At 53.0% G+C, this 18,006-nt stretch overlaps 2 protein-coding genes across 2 annotated transcripts; one reads left to right on the forward strand and one right to left on the reverse strand.

Annotated features, from left to right (window-relative positions):
* The first annotated feature begins 71 nt into the window (after positions 1-71).
* On the forward strand, positions 72-11,777 carry DNAJC16 (DnaJ heat shock protein family (Hsp40) member C16). Its single transcript, XM_054222334.1, has 14 exons — positions 72-348; positions 1,247-1,313; positions 2,278-2,608; positions 3,217-3,401; positions 4,729-4,833; positions 5,432-5,590; positions 5,973-6,103; positions 6,347-6,530; positions 6,704-6,886; positions 7,129-7,205; positions 7,670-7,750; positions 7,854-7,952; positions 8,418-8,585; positions 9,007-11,777. Exons 1-14 carry the CDS (start codon positions 182-184, stop codon positions 9,401-9,403), a joined length of 2,334 nt encoding a protein of 777 aa, XP_054078309.1. The 5' UTR covers positions 72-181; the 3' UTR covers positions 9,404-11,777.
* Positions 11,778-11,907: 130 nt separating this feature from the next.
* AGMAT (agmatinase) lies at positions 11,908-18,003 on the reverse strand. Its single transcript, XM_054222336.1, has 7 exons — positions 16,076-18,003; positions 15,737-15,939; positions 14,951-14,999; positions 14,619-14,814; positions 13,734-13,913; positions 13,390-13,474; positions 11,908-13,266 (listed from the first exon to the last, which is right to left on the reverse strand). Exons 1-7 carry the CDS (start codon positions 16,444-16,446, stop codon positions 13,193-13,195), a joined length of 1,158 nt encoding a protein of 385 aa, XP_054078311.1. The 5' UTR covers positions 16,447-18,003; the 3' UTR covers positions 11,908-13,192.
* Between the last annotated feature and the right edge of the window lie 3 nt (positions 18,004-18,006).

The raw sequence follows: 18,006 nt of genomic DNA on the forward strand, positions 1-18,006 counted from the left end.
GCTCCCTCTCGGTGACCGGAAGCGGCGCCGTCGCTATGGTGACGGCGGGGCGGGCGCGCCGGAAGCGGCGGCGCAGGGTGGGTGAGGGCGGCCTGTCCGCGGCCCCCGCCGGTCGCCGGTCCCCTCAGCGCCGGTCCCCAGCCTGCGGGGCCTCCGCCGGCCCCCTCTGCCCGCCTGAGCCATGCAGCTGGGGCGGGCGGGCTTGGCTTGGGCCGCCGCCTTGCTGCTGGCTGCCCTGGGAGCGCAGGCCGCGGCGGGGGATTTCGACCCGTACCGCGTCCTGGGGGTCGGCCGGAGCTCCAGCCAGGCCGACATCAAGAAGGCCTACAAGCGGCTCGCCCGGGAATGGTACGTGCCTCCCCTCCGACCCGGGCTCTGATCTCCCCTCCCCGGCACCGGACACGGGGACACACACGGTGCTGTTTTGCGTCCTCTCGGTTGACAGAGCCAGGCCGCTGTGCTCTGAGGAGCGGGTGACACTGCCGGGTGGTGGCATTGGCCACCTTACCTGGTGGTCCGTGCCAGACAAGGCTCAGCAGGCTGTCAGAGACGAGCGCCGGGTCTTCCTCTTGGCCCAGGAGTCGTCCTGACACCAAGCAGACACCTTCACGCCAGCAATCCGTGCTGTAAAACCCTCCCGCAGGCTGGCTATGGGGGGGAAAGTTACCCCTGACTTACCCAGGAGCCTTTAATACGCCAGGGTTTGAGTCTCAGTTTGATACATCGATGTCCAAGGGCAACTCGACCCCTGTGCTGTGGAAGTGAAACGCGTTGGATCCACAAATGTCGTGCCCCTTGCTTTGGTGGTGTGCACTGAGGCTTGAGACGTTACCTTGGAAAATAGCCTCACACGGAGCTTTTAGAGCCAGCGTAGCTTTGTCTGAGGGCTGTGGCAGGAGGTAGTTTACAGGAAGAATGCGGTAGATATGTAGGGCAGGAGCTGAGGGATGCACCGCTGTAGTGGGTAGGGGAGAAACACATTCCCTTGTCCTGGGCTTGGGCCGTTCGCGATGGATTGGATGGAGGGACAGGTCTGCAGGTGCATGGCACGTGTCCCGGTGCTGCGTTTTGGGGTGGGGTTTGGGTAGGGAGAGCATGTGCTGGGTGTACAATCCAATCTCAGCCTTGGGATGCTGCCACACACCCTAACTGTCTGCATCCCGCTCGCCTCTGAAGGGATGCTGACAGCTCGCTGTGCCCCCCCGGGGAACTGCTGACCCCCTTTTCCTCCGGTTCTGCCTCGTAGGCACCCTGACAAAAACAAGGACCCAGGAGCGGAAGACAAATTCATCCAGATTAGCAAGGCCTATGAGGTAACACGCTCTTCTTGCTAAACTCGTGCTGTCATTAAGATCAAAGTGACCTTGTTTTTCCATACTGGGCTTTGTGCTTTTTCTGCACATGGCTACACGGGAAAGGTGCTGGACCCTGTGGGGGCGGACACTACTGACCAGAAAAGTTTAGTCTTTTTTCTCAACAGAGAGCTGCTGGATGACACCAAAGTGGCCTCTGTTGCAAATATTTGGCTACAGGTCGACCCTGTTCTCACTAAAAAGCCTCAAACGAGGGAGGAGCGGGTATTCGCTGAGCCCCACACAGCTGGGTGGCTGTCTTGTCTGTGTCACACATCCATAGAAGTATTTTGGGGATGATGTAAACCATGCTAGTCACCGCAGGGCTTTAGTCCCTTCGAATTATTCTTTGCGTAAGTAGTTATTTGCACATCGCTCCTGTGCGGCTCTCGAAATTGGCTGCCCCAGTTTGCGGTGGCTGACCCGGCACTTCCAGGGCAAGTGAGCTGAGCCCGCAGAAATAAAGCAAACCATCATCTCCCAGCCGAAATAAATGCAGTTTCTCTGCGGGGCTTCTGGCTGCTCGGTAAAACTTCTGGCGCTTTATGATGCGCTGAGAAAACCCTCAGCATTCAAATAGATGCCAGCAAAAGCTGCTCCAGAAAAAAGCGTCACTGCTCAGATGGTGGTGTGACGTTCAGGCTCGAGGAGCAATTGGTGTCAGAAATGGGTACATCAGTCTTGATTTACTGGCTCCTTTTCTTTGGGCTTTGGGGTTTTTTTTACCCTTATTTACCACCGTAAGCCTGGAGGCAACGCGATAGTTCCCTTTTCCAGAATATTTATCCCTCCAATGCGCAGCAAAGGGTGCATGTTCCCTCATAGCCCGTCCTTATGCAGCTGCAGTTATTTACTAAGGGATTATTGTCCGGGCAGTTCTCCCTCACGGTTTCAGGCGACCGTTCTTCTACCATCTACTTCCCAGATTCTCTCCAACGAGGAAAAAAGGGCAAACTTTGATCGCTACGGAGATGCCGGGGACAGCCAGGGCTACTCTCAGCACCAGCATCGCCAGTTCCACCACTTCCATGAAGGCTTCTATTTTGATGAGTCCTTCTTCCATTTCCCCTTTAATTCGGAGAGGCGGGACAGCTCCGATGAGAAGTATTTGCTCCATTTTTCCCACTACATCAACGAAATCGTGCCAGATAGTTTCAAGAAACCTTACCTCATTAAAATAACCTCAGACTGGTGTTTCAGCTGCATCCACATTGAGCCTGTGTGGAAGGAAGTTGCTCAGGAATTGGAGGCGCTGGGTAAGGACGAGGCTGTTCAGGCTGGGCGCGTGTCCCTTGCCCAGCGAGCGCTTGCCTTCAGCTTCGGAGAACTGAGTTTAATCTCTAAATTTCCTCAGGGATTTACCCTAATGCTTTCCTGTGTGTAACTAACATCACAATCGATGAGGCTGTATGTTAGAAATGAGGAAAAACCTAATCCTGTAGATCACAAGGACCAGATATCTTTTCTCCTGTCCGTACGGCTAGTGGCTTAGTCCGGCACTGATGATGATAAATGCTGGCGTGGCCGAGAGCTGATCGCACCGCCATGAGTTTAGGCCACCAGCGTAAATGCTGTGTTGCTCTTCAGTCCTGTGCTTGGATGGCTTTGCTAAGCAAAGATCCCTGCGGCATATGTCCTCAACTTCAGGGCCGCTACCATACAGCGCGGATCACTCGATAAAGCTATGAGTTTTAAATACAGTCTGCAAGGGTTGCAAGAGGGGGAAAGAACAGAGTTAGGAGGGACAGTCCCATGAATAACTGGGGAGCAGGGTGCTGGGCAAGGGAACAGGTCTTCAACCTCGGTTTTCTCCTAGGTGTTTTGGGTTGGTGATCTTTCATGCGAACTCGCTCTCCTTTTTCAGGAGTGGGAATCGGAGTCGTTCACGCTGGGTACGAAAGACGCCTCGCCCATCACCTAGGTGCGCACAGCACACCCTCCCTACTAGGGCTTATTAACGGGAAAATAACCTTCTTCCACAACGCTGTCATTCGAGAAAACCTGCGGCAATTCGTGGAGAACCTTCTGCCGGGGAATCTCGTAGAAAAGGTACGCGCTAGTAAGAGTGTCACGTGCTGCTTCTCATGCCTATTTGGATATTCGTCTCTCTTCAGCTGTTTCGGTGGCTAATCTGTTTAATTCAGCCCCTGAGCTGATCTGTGTCATGAACGCGAGAAGATCCAACTGAGGCTGGTGAAGCGAGGCGTTTTGAGAGCTGTAATTACAGCTACAAACCCTGGAGCTGTCAGAAGCAATCACGTGATGCGGCTCCGTAACGCTTCCCCTTGCCAAAGGGTTAATCACGCTACTAGGTGGTTACGCCAGCAACTTTGTGTGCCTGATCTTCTCCCAGTTGTAATACCCCACGGCTGCCAGAGCTGTACGAAAGCTACCCCCCAGGTTTGGAATCAGTGAGCATGCCCTACCTGCCTTCGGATTTCACTTCCTTTCTCAGGGTTTCATCCATCAACTTAAGGACCGCTCACTGACTTGTAGGTATTGTCTGCTAAAACTCACCCAGAGACCCGCTGTTTGTTTTGTCCAGTTTTGATTTAGACCTTTGAAACTGCAGCCGCCGGCGTGAGCCCTTTCAAAATTATAGTAAAACCCCCCTACTAGATAAAAAAATTCCTGCATTTCAGCCTTGCTCGGTTATTTTTGGCAGAGTCCTAAAGCACCCACCTCCCCTTTCAGTGCAGTGCGGCCAGGTCAGCTCCTGTAGCGCTCTCACCTGCCCGTCCTCTGCCTGGAGCCTTGTTTGCCTCATCTCCTTTTCCTCTGGGGAAAGGGGCCACCCTTCCCAATGGACTCCCAACCTGATGTTGTCTGGGTATTCGACTTCTCACCCCAAAAGCGGGGTCTGCTGTCCCTTTCCGTGGCTAACGCAGCCATTTCACCTCCCACAGCCAGGCGTTCCTCAAAACCGGAGCTGGCGGTCTGCTCCTCTCCCCGTGGGTCCCTAAACCAGCTGTGATCTCCCTTTTATCTCCTTCCTCTAGGTCAAGGGGGTACCACAGCTAAAACAGAGCAGGTTTGATGGAGCTCACAGGTGCCTGTTAACCCTTGGCTTCCCACTATGTGTAAAGCGTATGGCCCCAACGAACAGTTACGAGAACGAATGTGGCATCAGCATTGATGAACAGCATTGGCAGAGGGTGCACTAGCTCAGAGGGTTGGTGGGGATCGAGACGGTTTTAACTGATCTCCTGTATCAAAAAGCACAGATCAGGCATACCTGTTGGAAAGACAAACCCCCGGAGTCTGCTTTCTCTAACACCTGGGCAGCTCTTTTAGACTCAGTTCTCATTCAGACATCTAATCCTACAGCATCGCGTAGGGCTCAGAGGTTAAACTAATGTGCTGGTTCTATTTAAAGATTACAGATAAAAACTACATCCGCTTTCTCTCCAACTGGAAGAAAGAAAACAAGCCCCATGTCCTTCTATTTGATCATATGCCAGTTGTGCCGTTATTATACAAGGTAATGTGATTTCTGTCACTGCGTTGTTTGACTTACTAATAAATCCAGCTGTTCCGAAAGAAAATGTGATATTGCTGTGAGCAGAGGCAGACCGATGCCTCTAAATACTATTGACTCGTTGTAAGAGAACAAGTTGATTTACGTCGGTTGAAAATGGCATGGCCAGATGACCGACTTCATTAGGAGATCATTTCTCTGTCCCGCCACAGATGTGCCCTTAGTGGATGTGAAGGTGCAGGTGGGTTTGGGAGGTAGCGGTAACAGAGGCACGTGCTAACCTTCATGGGTAATGAGGGATTTTTGCGGCACATCTACTTTGGGTTACTGGAAAGCCCGTTTCCTAAGAAACGCCCGCTACCGTGCAAAATGTCAGGTTGTAAAATAAAGCTGTGGCTCCATTGAGGCTCCCTGTACGATGACTAAGAGGATGCAAACTGCCGCTCAGCAAGGGAGAGGAAGGGCTCTTACCTTGTGCAGCAGCGTTACGTTTAAAACAGCGGGAGGTGTTCTCAAAGCAAAGTTGCCACAGGCACTCAGGGGGAGAAAAACTTGTTTGCTCTCTAACGTAAACACGCGCCGGTGCTTTCTTCCCCTCCAGCTGACCGCCTTTGCGTACCGAGATTACTTGTCCTTTGGTTACGTGTACGTTGGACTCCGGGGCACCGAGGAGTTGTCCAGTCAGTACAACATCAACGTCTACACGCCCACCATGATGATCTTCAAGGAGCACATCGACAAGCCCGCTGATGTTGTGCAGGTATTGCTCAGTCCTCGCCGAGAGCTTAGGCGAGATGGACACTGACTGAGGGTTTTCTGACCAAGCTTGTGATGAGGGGTTGGTCGGTGGCGGATTTCAGAGTAAAGAGCATTCGATCTCAGCAGAAACTCGGGCTTCAGCAGAGCAGAGCACGATCATTAGGAGGGAGGATGCTCAGTAGGCTTCGGCTACGCTGTCTGACCTTTTCAGGAGGGTGGCTGCAGGTGGCTTCTCAGTCTCGGGGCCTCGAAACGTCTCTGGTGGTTTCAGTGAGGACTGTGATGGCTGTCAGCCTTCCCCAGGCTCCAGACGAGAATGTTGCAACAGCTTCACTGTCCTCACCCTGCTCGGTACTGACCTCTGCTTTCTTTGTCCTTGCCAGGCACGAGATATGAAGAAGCAGCTCATTGACGACTTCCTTTCCCAGAATAAGTTCCTCATGGTGGCCAGACTCACCAACCAGAGGCTCTTCCAGGAGCTGTGTCCTGTGAAGAAGTCCCACCGTCAACGAAAGTAAGGCTCTGTGGGTGACGTGTCACTGCGTTTTGTTCCCCGAGGCTCTGGGGCTGCTCCTAAAGCCACCTTTTGTTGGATTCTGAGGGAGAAGGGAAACGACTGCATTGGATCATGCTGGGTATCCGTGCTGTTCAATAGGTTTCTGGCTCATTGGGATCATTCTGGCTAGTGGAAAGGGGAGGGTCGTTTCCTCTCGCGTCCAGAATGACTCCTAATCCCCCATCTTCTTGCATTGCCTAGGCACTGTGTGGTCCTACTTACCGGAGAAGGCGAGAAGTTTGCCGAGGCTTATGAGACATTTTTGGCTTTCGCTGTGGCCAACACAAAAGACACGCTGAAGTTTGTGCACATCTATAATGATCGGCAGCCGGAATTTGCAGACGCCTTGCTGATGGATGAGGAGAAGTATCGGGGGAAATCAGCTGTGAGGGTTCCTTTTTTTTCCCCCCCCCCTTCTTCTCCCCTTTCCCTTCTGTCATGCTGACTCTCATCACTTTATGTAGGGTGCTACACCTTGATCTGATGCCTAATTGTGGGCATCTGTCTAGAAAAAAGTACCTTCCTCTCTGACATCTGCCATGTTATTGGCTCGTCCAGGTGGTCATTTTGGAGAGACGCAACAACGCGGGGAAGATCGCCTACAAAACCTTGGAGGATGCCTGGCAAGGCAGCAATGAGGACAACTTCATCCTCCTGGATCTTCTGGACCAGCTGAGGACAGACCCTGGCCTTCTCTCTTCAGAGACTGTCCTGGCAGACTTGAATGACGAACTCGCTCCCGTAAGTGCACGGCCTTTCCAGCTGCCTAACAGCTGTGTTACCTTTTTGGATGGTTATGGCATTATTTATATTTTAAAATACCAAGGCAAGACTCTTAAAAGTTTTCTCGCTCAGGGAAGGAAGAGCTTATGGCATGCTCCGAAGCCGATTCAGACCGGAGTTCTGTTTAAGGGGTGGGAGTCCTGTCTGGGCTCTGGACAGCAGTTTTGTCATTTGCTCTTTTCTTTTCTCTTCTTCAACAGATGTTCCTTATCCGATGGCTCTATTCCATGCTGGACTATATCTCGGACTGCTGGGACAGTTTGTTTCACAGTAACTGGTACGGATTGGGTGCTAATGAGCCTCGACAGGGAGCAGGATTTGCTGGTACCTTGTTCAGATCCGTAGTAGAACCAGGTTCTTATTAACAGAATTGAGAACAAATCAAAATACGTAGGTGCCTGTATTCTCTCGAGATTTAGGTGAAGAGCGGTGACACCACAGTGACATTCGCTTCTGCCTTGAGTGCTGGGTACTTCGGTACATTACACTCCTGAAAACACACATCGATTGTTTTTCACCACTTCCCTGTCACCTTATTTTAAAATGGAGCCATTTATATCCTCCTCGTTGTGGGTGGCAGCAGGACGGTGCTCAAAATCCTGATCTTCTTTAAGACCCCAGGAAATGAGCCGAGTTTCTGGGGAAACTGCGTGATATTATTCGAGGTAGACAGGAACTGAAATTCAAGCAGAAACTGCGCAACTCGCAGACCTGATTGCTGTTTGCAAATCTTCCCCTCAGGCGAGAAATGATGCCGCTGCTGTCCTTGCTCTTCTCTGCGCTCTTCATCCTCTTTGGCACCGTTATTGTTCAGGCTTTCAGGTGAGTGCATGCCAAAACGTCCTAGAGGATCTTACGGCCCAGCCAACAGCAACTCGGTCCAATCTGGCGCCTTAAACACACACAAGCTCATCTTCTTTTACAGCGATTCGAGTGATACAAGGGACTCTTCTCCCTCTGAGAAAGAAGAAACCGCCGCAAAGACCGAGAAGAACGACGCGAGCTTCAGCAAAGAGAGTAACAGGTTCCCTCTCTAATTTCTCCAGAAATGTTTTCTGCTGAAGCATTGCTCGGGGAGCATCTGCGCATAGAAAGCGTGTGCAGAGAGCGTGAGGCCGACAGCAGAGAAGCGCCAGAGTAGCGGGGACACAGCGCAGTTGTTGCGCAGGGCAGTGCGGGCGCAGCGGGGCGGGGAGGCGTGGTGGTTAGCCAGGCCCCAGGCCAGCAAGGACAGGGGTGCACAAACTTAGTTATCAGGCCATTCCCACAGAGTTTTGCCCAGGCGACATTCTCAGGGAAAGGCCAAGGTCTGCCTGACTTGTTGAGGAAGATCCGAGTCTGGCCATTGCACCGATTCAGCTGGCTTTAGCTACAGGGCACGGGGATGGCTCAGCGTAAGGAGGCAGGGAACAAGTTCACCCTTTCTCCATCCTCAGTCACTCCCGGTCCTTCTTTTCACTTTCGCTCAACCACTGTTTCATTGCGGCAGGATTCCCAAGAAGGGCTTCGTCGAGGTGACCGAGCTAACGGACATCAACTATAACAGCAACCTGGTCCGCCTGAGGCCGGGGCACATGAACGTGGTCTTGATCCTGTCCAACTCGACCAAAACCGCCCTCCTCCAGAAGTTTGCCCTGGAAGTCTACACGTTCACAGGGTAGGCTGGGGCCCTCTCCTGGGTTTCTGTTACTGTTTTAACAATGTGCGTAATGCTGCTCTGATAATGGTTAGGAGCGGTGTCAGCTCGCTTGCCAGGAGGGAATGCTTCTGGTGAGCAAAGCAGCCTCCACATTCATTAAGCACTGAAAACCAAGCGGCCTTTCCTGGCCATGCTCGGTGAACGTGGCCGGACAGGTCTGGCGCTGCTGCCGCTTTGTCTGTACCCACATCTCAACAAATTGAGAGCACGACAGTGCTGCACGCTAGGTAACTGTCACGCGTGCTGAACTGGGTTAAAAAAGGAGCCGTGGTGACGCAGCTCTGCACCTGCCCTTGTTCCAAACGCTTACCGGCCCAGTAGGAATCCAGCCTGACTCGGGAGACATGCTAATCCCGCTTCTCCTCTGCTTTTCCCCCAGGAGCAGCTCTCTTCATTTCTCCTTCCTCAGCCTGGACAAGCACCGAGAATGGCTGGAGTACTTGTTAGAGTTCGCGCAGGATGCGGCCCCCATCCCAAACCAGTACGACAAGCATTTCCTCGAGCGCGACTACACGGGCTACGTCCTGGCTCTGAACGGCCACAAGAAATACTTCTGCCTCTTCAAGCCTCACAGATCGGGGGATGAGGGGGGAACCCTGGGCTCGTGCGAGGATTACGATTCCTCACTACACACGGAAACCAGAGGGAAATCCTCCTGCAGCCCGGGATCTAGATCCATTAAAAACAAATTACACAAATTGTCCTTTTGGATGGAACGCCTCCTAGAGGGTTCCTTACAGAGGTTCTATATCCCCTCATGGCCCGCGCTAGACTGAGGGATTTTAAAGAGATTCTAATGGACAAACTTTTTATGAAGATGACAAGGGACAGCTCTTTCCAGGAATAAGAAAACAAGCGTGACGAATGGACCTTAGGTTTTAGATGAACTCTCCTAGGGCCGGCGACTAGAGCCCAGGAGCACAGCCAAGTGCACCGAAATTCCCTCCACTGTCTCCTTCGTGCGTTTGGATGCCGTACTACCGAAGAGCCAAGAAGTCCGTTTTTCCCTTCTTGTCTTGCCGCATCCGCTTCCCGAGTCACCCTCTGTTCCATCTCTCGTTTTACCTCGGTTGAAGAAAAAAAAAACTGTGACTTCTCTGCGTGGTGACTCGGTCCAGACCGAACGCGGCCGGCGACGCAGGTTGGGTTGTGGTTCTCTCTCCCCTTCCCTGTGTGCTTAGCCCATGGTGCATGGTGTAACACTGGCAAGACCCCGCAGACCCTCCCAGGCCCTGCCCTTCCGAAAGGCCTCCTCCCACCAGGCGGTCGTACTTTTATCGGCTTTCCCCGGGGTAAGTGCTCTAGAGTACGGTCGGGAGCATCTCCCTTGTAGCAAACCTGTAGCTGGGACTCACCTGTGGTGCGGGCTCCTAGGCGATCTGCATGTTTCATGCTCCTCGTGTCATAGTTCCACGTGCAGCTTCACCGGCTAAACCGTAACCGGGGAGGGAAGGGGTTTTGCACGGCCATAAATACTGTAAAGGTGTTGAGCCATTTAAACGTTACATTGATTTTTTCAGATGCCTTTCTGCTTCTGTCGATTTTAGACGATGTATCCTAGAGCCATAACTTTAACTGTGTCCTCAGATTGTAGGCGTGAGCTGCTATGAGCCAGTAGATGTGTCAAAGAAACTCTACCTAGCTGCTAGGGAGTCAGTCCGGGCTCCTTTCAAACACCCTTACGTCTGTAGTACAAACCAACCTTTCTTTGTATCAAGGAACCTAATTCTTCGATGATTGTATTCTTGAAACGTCGCCCCAGAAGTGCTGTATCATGAGACCGTCTCTTACGTGTGAAACTCCTTTTGCTTTAGGCGTGGGTTTAAGACACTCGGTTTCAGCCTCTCGCCTGTTTCCTTCTTGCCACAATGTTTGTTTCTCAACATGCAGGCTGCTGCCTTGGTTTTTTGTTTGTTTGCGTTGGGTTTTGTTTTTATCTTTTTGAACTCATAGGTCTGTGTGAAGCCAGAAGAGTCATAAAGTGCAGGGCTCAGTTTATGCTTTGCCCTAGCAGGGCTCCAACAGCCACTTTCAACACCGCGGGGGGAACGGGCGGCGCTTCGTGCAGTGGAGGGAAGGGCAGCAGCAGACTCATGGCCGCTTGCCACTCCTCAAGCGATAAAGCAAAGCAGCAGGGTTTCTCTTTGCAGCCGGGACCGAAATCCTGTGGGGCTTGTGTTTGCTTTTCATGGCTCCGGGGCAGACGCTGTTGCCCGGGCTGGTACCTGCTGCGCCTCCTCCAGCCGCTCTGCACAGGAGCCAAGTCCCCGTGGTCCCCAAGTCGCTGTTAGGCTACAGCGCTGCCAAAGCACGGGGGTCTCAGCGGGGCAGCCTTTGTTGTAGGGCTCAGAACCCAACGGTAGAGCACCTGGTCAAGCACTTGGCGTTAATTAAAAGCTCACTCCTTGCCACCTTAGTTACCATCTTAGCAGAGCAGGCAGTTAGTAGGAATAACTATGCCAATCTCTGAGCCAGCTGCCGATCCCATAGGAAACCCGGGAATGCTCGAGTCATTTCACTGCCTACGTGACCCAGTTGCTCACAAACCCTTGGCTTGCTGCATTCCTCCCCGCCTGGGGAGCAGATCGGCGTGCTGCGACCACCACAGGTATCTCAAACCCCATGTATAATGTACTTCCAAATAAAGGCTACGATGCTACCAACTGACCCTACGTGAGGTTACTTAATTTTAGCTCAGCAGCTCCGAGCTTGTGCTGCTGCACGAATGAAGCACTAAAGGAGAGGGAAGGAAGGAAGGCAAGGTCTTCTCCCTGCCAAAGAGCTCTGAGGCGCAGGCGTACTGCTGAAACAGAGCGGGACGGGGAACGAAAGGCTGGCCTGATGCCGCTAGACTTCATTTTCGTTTGGCTGGAGCAAGGGCTGTAGCACTCCCGTGCTTTTTCCGCAGCTTGCCGTGCAGGACGAGGCTAGAATACGGTTGTAGCCCAGTGGAAGGCTCCGCATCACTTTTTACATGTTTGCAAAAGCAAAAAAAAAAAAACCACTCTGGGTCTCTGCTGTCGCTAGTCAGAAACCAGGAGAAAACCCCTGATATATTAAAAAAAAGTGCCTAGTTGTGCTACAGCAAGGGAATTCAGCCCTGCCCCAAGAAAGAAGATAAGGCCTTATGGCCTTCAAACTACAGTTCATGCGCCGCACACCAGCTGGAATCCTTTTTGTCTTTTCTTTTTAGCAGAGGTAACCTCCCCTTTTAGACCATTTTTTTGTTTAAGGAGCACTTGCAGCAGTCCATCCTTACCGGCTGTGGCTTTTAACCTGGTTTTTATTGCTGTTTTATGGAAAGTCTTCTTACATGGGCTGAAGTGAATGCCAAACTCTTCTAAACCCCTCGTTTAGTTAGATGTGGTGTCCATGGTGGAGCACTGGCTGCTTGCTTTCTTGTAGAAGAGCGTGGTTGGAGGCTGCTTGCACGCAAGATTTGTCCACCGTGTCCCAGCATTCGCGAGCCGTCACCCCCTGATAATTTTCTCACCTGCCGCCTCCAGCTGCGCTCGACCCATATCGTACCGTATCGTCAGCAAAACGCGCTTGCGATTCTGTTATGCACATGGCGGTTCGTAATCCAAAGATTGAGGGAATTCAGTCCAAGTGCGCTATTCTAGTGAAGTCCGAGCACTCGCACACTGCTCAGAAGCTGAAGCAGAGGGATACCAGGCCCCCGCTCTAAAGGTTTGGTACCAAAACGCCTCCCTGTTCCCAGCGTGGTGGGCAGCGGCTGCCTGCTCCGCTCTGCCGTGCGCCGAAAGCCTGCCAGGAGCTAGCACACTATCGCAGCCTGAGAAGTAGGACTGAAAACTAGGTACATATTTTGCACTTTTGATACTGGGGAGGGGGGGGAAATTAACTTATTTGGCAAACTTGTCTTTTTTTATTTTTGTTTCGGTTTTTGTTTTGGTTTTTTGGGTTGTTTTTTTTTTTTGTATTTGTGAACAGGCACTGATGTCATTTTGTTTTAAGACGATTACAGATTCGCAACCAAAATAAACTATTTTAATGTGTGATGAGGTGGCTCTGTGTTTCCGTGGACAAACTGTCCCCACCTGTGCGTCGGCTCGGAAATTCTAGGAGCGATTTGGCTGCTCCTGCCATGGCAGCTGCCCGGTTATCCCCAGCAGGAAATTCAGTCAAATACCCCCCTACTCTCTGAACGAGCCACCCCCGGCTGTCCCCCCTTCCTCTACATTCCTTGTCCTGCTGCTGCACCTTAATGGGAGAAAGCTTTTACCAGTGACAATTGTGCGATGAGCCCCTGTGAGCCAGGTGAGTAATTCCAGCTCGGAAAGCGGCGGCGAAACGCCATTAGCCTCATCTTTGCCTTTTCCCAGGCAAACTCAAAAGCTACAGCCACCAGTAAATGGGCTGTTCAAACCCATTTGCTACCTACAGTTTATCAACTTGAAATTACCTTTTCTAGCGGTAAAATGGCATTTATTCCTTACTGCAAAGCCCACGTTCCCTGCAACTTGGGAACAAGGGGAACAGGACGCGGAAAGCCTCGGCGGAGGTGGGAGCTGTGTTGCCCCTGGGGCAGGTGGGAGCTGCCCTCACATTGTCTTCACTCTGGGGAGAACGCACAGCATCTCAAACAGCAGGTTTGCTGCCAGGAGGGCCGTGTTGCCTACGAAAAGACAAAAAGAGGGGAAAAAAAAAAAACAAGCCATGAACGCCCAACGGCTTTCACCCGCATGGTCAGACACCTCTGCCAGGCACACATCCTGCTCTCAACCACCTTTAGACTCACCAGAGACGTCGTACATCGGTGCAACTTCTACAAGGTCGCATCCCACGATATTCAGTCCTTTGCAGCCACGAATGATCTCCAAAGCCTAGGAAGAAAACAGGTTTGGGATCAAGAAACACATCTGACCTAGCGGACTGGTTGGGGCTCTGCCTTCCCCATGTGCAGCTAAGGAAACCCAGCCTATACAGACCAAACACACCAGTTCAACATTTCCTTTCCTCGTCACTGTGAAATGCTCCCTGGCCTCCCAAACATTTCCCTTCGCTGCATTGGTAGCGCGAGCTCCTTTAATGGGAGCAAAAACATCCCCTTCCCACTGGGAAACGAAGCTGCATCCCCCTTACCTGTGCAGGCGTGAGCCCGGCTATCTCCGGCGTCCCGGTACCTGGGGCATAGGCGGGGTCCAGTCCGTCAATGTCGAAACTGATGTACACCAGCTTGTCCCCCATCTGCTTCCTCACCTCCACCATCAGCGGCGCCAGAGACTTGCTCCAACACTCTTCAGCCGGGACCACCCGGAAACCCTGTGGGAGCAGAGACACAGGGAAAGACCTTATAGTGACCGCTAGACCTTATAGCGGCCTTCCAGTACCTGGAGGGGGCCTACAAGAAAGCTGGGGAGGGGCTGTTTGCAAGGGCATGGAGCGACAGGACGAGGGGCAATGGTTTAAACTAGAGCAGGGCAGGTTTAGATGAGACATCAGGAAGAAGTTCTTTACACTGAGGGTGGTGAGACACTGGCCCAGGTTGCCCAGAGAGGTGGGGGAGGCCCCATCCCTGGAGACATTGAAGGCCAGGCTGGATGAGGCTCTGAGCGACCTGATCTAGTTACAGATGTCCCTGCTCACTGCAGGGGGGTGGGACCAGGTGGCCTTTAGAGGTCCCTTCCGACCCAACACATGCTATGAGTCTGTGAAAGGTAGTCAAAACGGAGCATCCCCTGCCCCGCTGGGAATTTCTGCTGGGATAAATCCTCATCCCAGGGCCAAGCTGCAGAGGTGCACCTGGGAGCACCCTCCACTCACCCCCACTTTCTTATTCTCCACTCAGCTAACAGCTCAGTGTCCCAGGAGCGTTCATCCTGCGGGCCAAGCCGCTAGCACGGGACAAGATGCCGAAAAGACATTTATTTTCCTGCTGAAGTCATGACATAGGAATAGTCATGACATGGGAATACTAATGGCAGGGCAAGAAAGCAGTGCTTGGCACACGCCTGCGGCTGAGCTTACCTGGTCCCGGCAGTACTTGTAAGGATCGGGGTCATAGGAGGAGCCTCGGATGCCAATCTGGACCACGCGGCTGCAGTCCAGCAGCCCTTCCTCCACGCAGCGCCGGAACGGGGTCCCGTGGTAGATCTTCTCCCCCAGGGCTCTGTCACCGGTGTCGGTGTGAGCGTCCACATGCACCAGTCCCACAGGACCATGCCTAGTCGAGAGAGGGTGGCCACGTCAGTCCCCACCCCGTGCACGGTGGCCCTGCCTATGCCGTGGATAGCAAACCAGGAGCCTTCCCACGGCTCCTTCCCAGGTCCTTGTTCTACATCTCCAGGTTGGAAACTTACTTTTCTGCCACGGCCTGCAGGATGGGGTATGTTATGGTGTGATCTCCACCTGCAACAGGACAGAGAAGAGGGTGTAACACACCCCAAGAGGTGCTCAGTGCTTATTACCTTTGTTCCCAGCGGACTCTTCCTCCCTTGCATCTATCCTGCACTTCTTTATACACCCCAGGGCTTCGTTCCCGAAGGAAAACCTGAGGCTCCTGGGTGCAGGTTGCTTCCTCTTCCCTCCTCGGGAGGACCAGAGACACATGAGGGCTGGCAGGGGCAGCGTGTGGAGAAGGACCCTTGACCAAGGCTATAAATAGGTTCTTGATTCACTTTGGAGGATGCTGTAACTGATAGTTTGCCCCACTTTACTATATACACTCGCTTCAGTTAGCCATGCCCAGCTGCGACAGCTGGGAACTTGAACACGCGCCCAAATCACCCCCCGTGCAAAGCAGCATGCTGCCGGGCGCTTGAAGCTTTCCAGAGGGGCACAAACCGCTCACACTTTGGGATAGCAAAACACCAAAAGCACACTGCCGGCCGGATTTGCGGTTGAGCTTCAGGCTGTGCACTGAAACAGTCTCTTAGCTGACCCATTCTCCCCATTTTTGACACAAGAGGCACCACTGATGGCAGTAATTTCAGCAGAGAGTGTAAATTTACCCATGATTTAGCCCCATGCAGGGGACAGATTCCTTGCTCACCTTCTACTGTGTTCAGACTGAAGGAGGGGAGGAGGAAAGGGAGTTTGGATGAGCAGGGACACGGTGGCACGGCAGGGAGACGTGGGGTCCTTACCCAAGGTGAGGGGCACGCAGCCGGAGGCCACTATCTTCCGGTAGGACTCTCGGATGAGGCGGCAGCTGTCAGGCAGGTTGTAGAGGTTCACGTTCACGTCCCCGATGTCAGCCACCTGCAGGGAATCAAAAGGCGCTGCCCCGGTGCTGCCGTTGTACCTCCTCACCATCGCCGACTCAGCACGGATCTGGCGCGGGCCGAACCTGGGGAGAGAACACAGCCAGGAAAAGCTGCTGGGCAGAGTTCCCAATGCCAGCACCACTCCTCTCGCGGGATGAGAGCCATTCCGGCCAGCCTGAGTGAAGCATCGGCTCCCCTGGCACCATGGCTACCCCTTACCTGGCTCCCGGCCGGTTGGATGTGCCCGTATCTAGAGGGACACCGACAAAAGCTGCATCCAGTCCCTCCGCTGACGCCTGAACAGGCAGTTTCATCATGGAGCAGACCCCCACGGGCCGGGCCACGAACTGGGCACTGGGGGGCACGTTGAACTGCGAGCCCCAGCGGCAAAAGTTGCCATGTCCTGGGGCTGGGCGCTGGAGGAGCCCCATGGATATGCCGGGCAAGGAGCCGGAGGTGGCCAGGAGAGCAGGGGACCAGACGCCATGGCGTGGGGCAGCTGCTGCGGCAAATGCAGACAGCTTGCGAGCACAAAGCCCAGCTTCCCGGGGCAGCAGCTGGCTGCAGCAAGCCCAGAGATGGCTCCTCATCCTGCCCCACAGGCTCCGACCCTCTGTCCCACACAGAGCAGAGCGAGAGGTGCCGCGGAGCCTGTCCCGTCCCGGCTGGAGTGCCGCAGCCGGGCAGGGAGCCAGCTGCCTCCACCATGCCTCCCTCTGCCCTCCCCAGGGTCCAAAGCGCAGCCGGACACTCTGCGGCTCAGGGAAGGGCAGAGATTCAGCTTGGACCTCGCATTCCCCCTCTTGGCCGCCCCCTTTTCCCCACGACAGTCTGCTTCCCGGCAAACACCAGGAACAAACACGGCAGCAAGGGGCTTCAGCATGACAGGGCAAGAGGGACGCGCTGGGAAACGTTCCAGTTTCACTCCCCCTTTGGGGATTTGCAGAAAGTAAGGCAGCATTTGTTGCATTAACAGCACGTACTTTTAAACTGTGCTTTACAAAAGCACCTGGAATGCTGAAGAATCATAAAAATGTCTCATTAATGAAAGGCAGGCAGTGAAAGAACACACAAAAAAAGTCTAACCTCAGCAGAACTGTAGACAGACAAAATGCAAGCAAACAAGAAACACTAACAGGGATTTAAGAACCAGAGGAAGCGCTGTGGGACAAGCGTTTTAGGCTATTTTTGAGGCCAGAGAGATGAAATGAGATGATTTCCAGGGGAAGCAAGTTTCCAGTGTCTGGAGTTAACCGGCACAGCCCAAACCCTGGTTGGCCTAAAAACGACACGCTTGAAATCAGACGACTCTGGCTCCTAATTTTGCTCCCTACTCATGTAGCAATTGGACCTGGGAGGAAAGTCAAGGGGGAAAAAAAAAACAGAGCATGTTCACAGCAGAAAGCCTGCTCCACACAGTTGGTGTAGGTGTGGAATACGTGTGTATTCCATGCCTGGTACTGGAAGGATGATTAAAGGGTCAAAAAGCAGAGCTGTGCCTTGCTGAGCTAACCAACTCTCGCTGGTTCAGCGGAACAACAGAGAGGTCAGAGCCGAGATCTACCAAAAAAGCGACCGTATTTACTCTTCAAAAAGCTCCAGCGACAGTGTTTGGGGAACTGGCTGCTAAGTCCGGGGGTACAGAGCTCAAGGGAGAGTGCACACACAAATTCAAGGCAGTCATCCAAGGTAAAAATGCACTGCAAGAGCTCAGTATGTAAGAAAACAGCAGCAGCAGTATTAGTTAGGGTCAGACCAAGATTAAAAAATTCAATTTTTGCAGCTTTTACCCCAAAGAGCTCATTTTCTGTGATTTCCCAGGCCCTGTGCTATTTGCTGAGCCTTCTTTACATCCCCAGCAGCGTCCCGTGTTCACAGACAGAATGAGCAGGGCTATTCCCTGCCAGGTAGTTTTGCAGCGTTGCTGAACCAGATGCCGTTGCAGTGTGTGAGACCTCGATGGCACGTTACTGCGTAACGATTAGGGATACCAGCCATTTGGCAAACCATGACATCAACCTGGAAAGTGCAGGAGCAGCCAGTGATTTACCACTCAGGAGAGCAGGGAACGGGCACATTCAGGAGGCAAGGTCCAATCCACTTTGGGAAACTCCACTTGCTGGAATAAAATAACATCTCCTGGAGATGGA

The sequence above is a fragment of the Rissa tridactyla genome, chromosome 16, assembly GCF_028500815.1.
Source record: "Rissa tridactyla isolate bRisTri1 chromosome 16, bRisTri1.patW.cur.20221130, whole genome shotgun sequence".
In the NCBI taxonomy this organism is placed as follows: domain Eukaryota; kingdom Metazoa; phylum Chordata; class Aves; order Charadriiformes; family Laridae; genus Rissa; species Rissa tridactyla.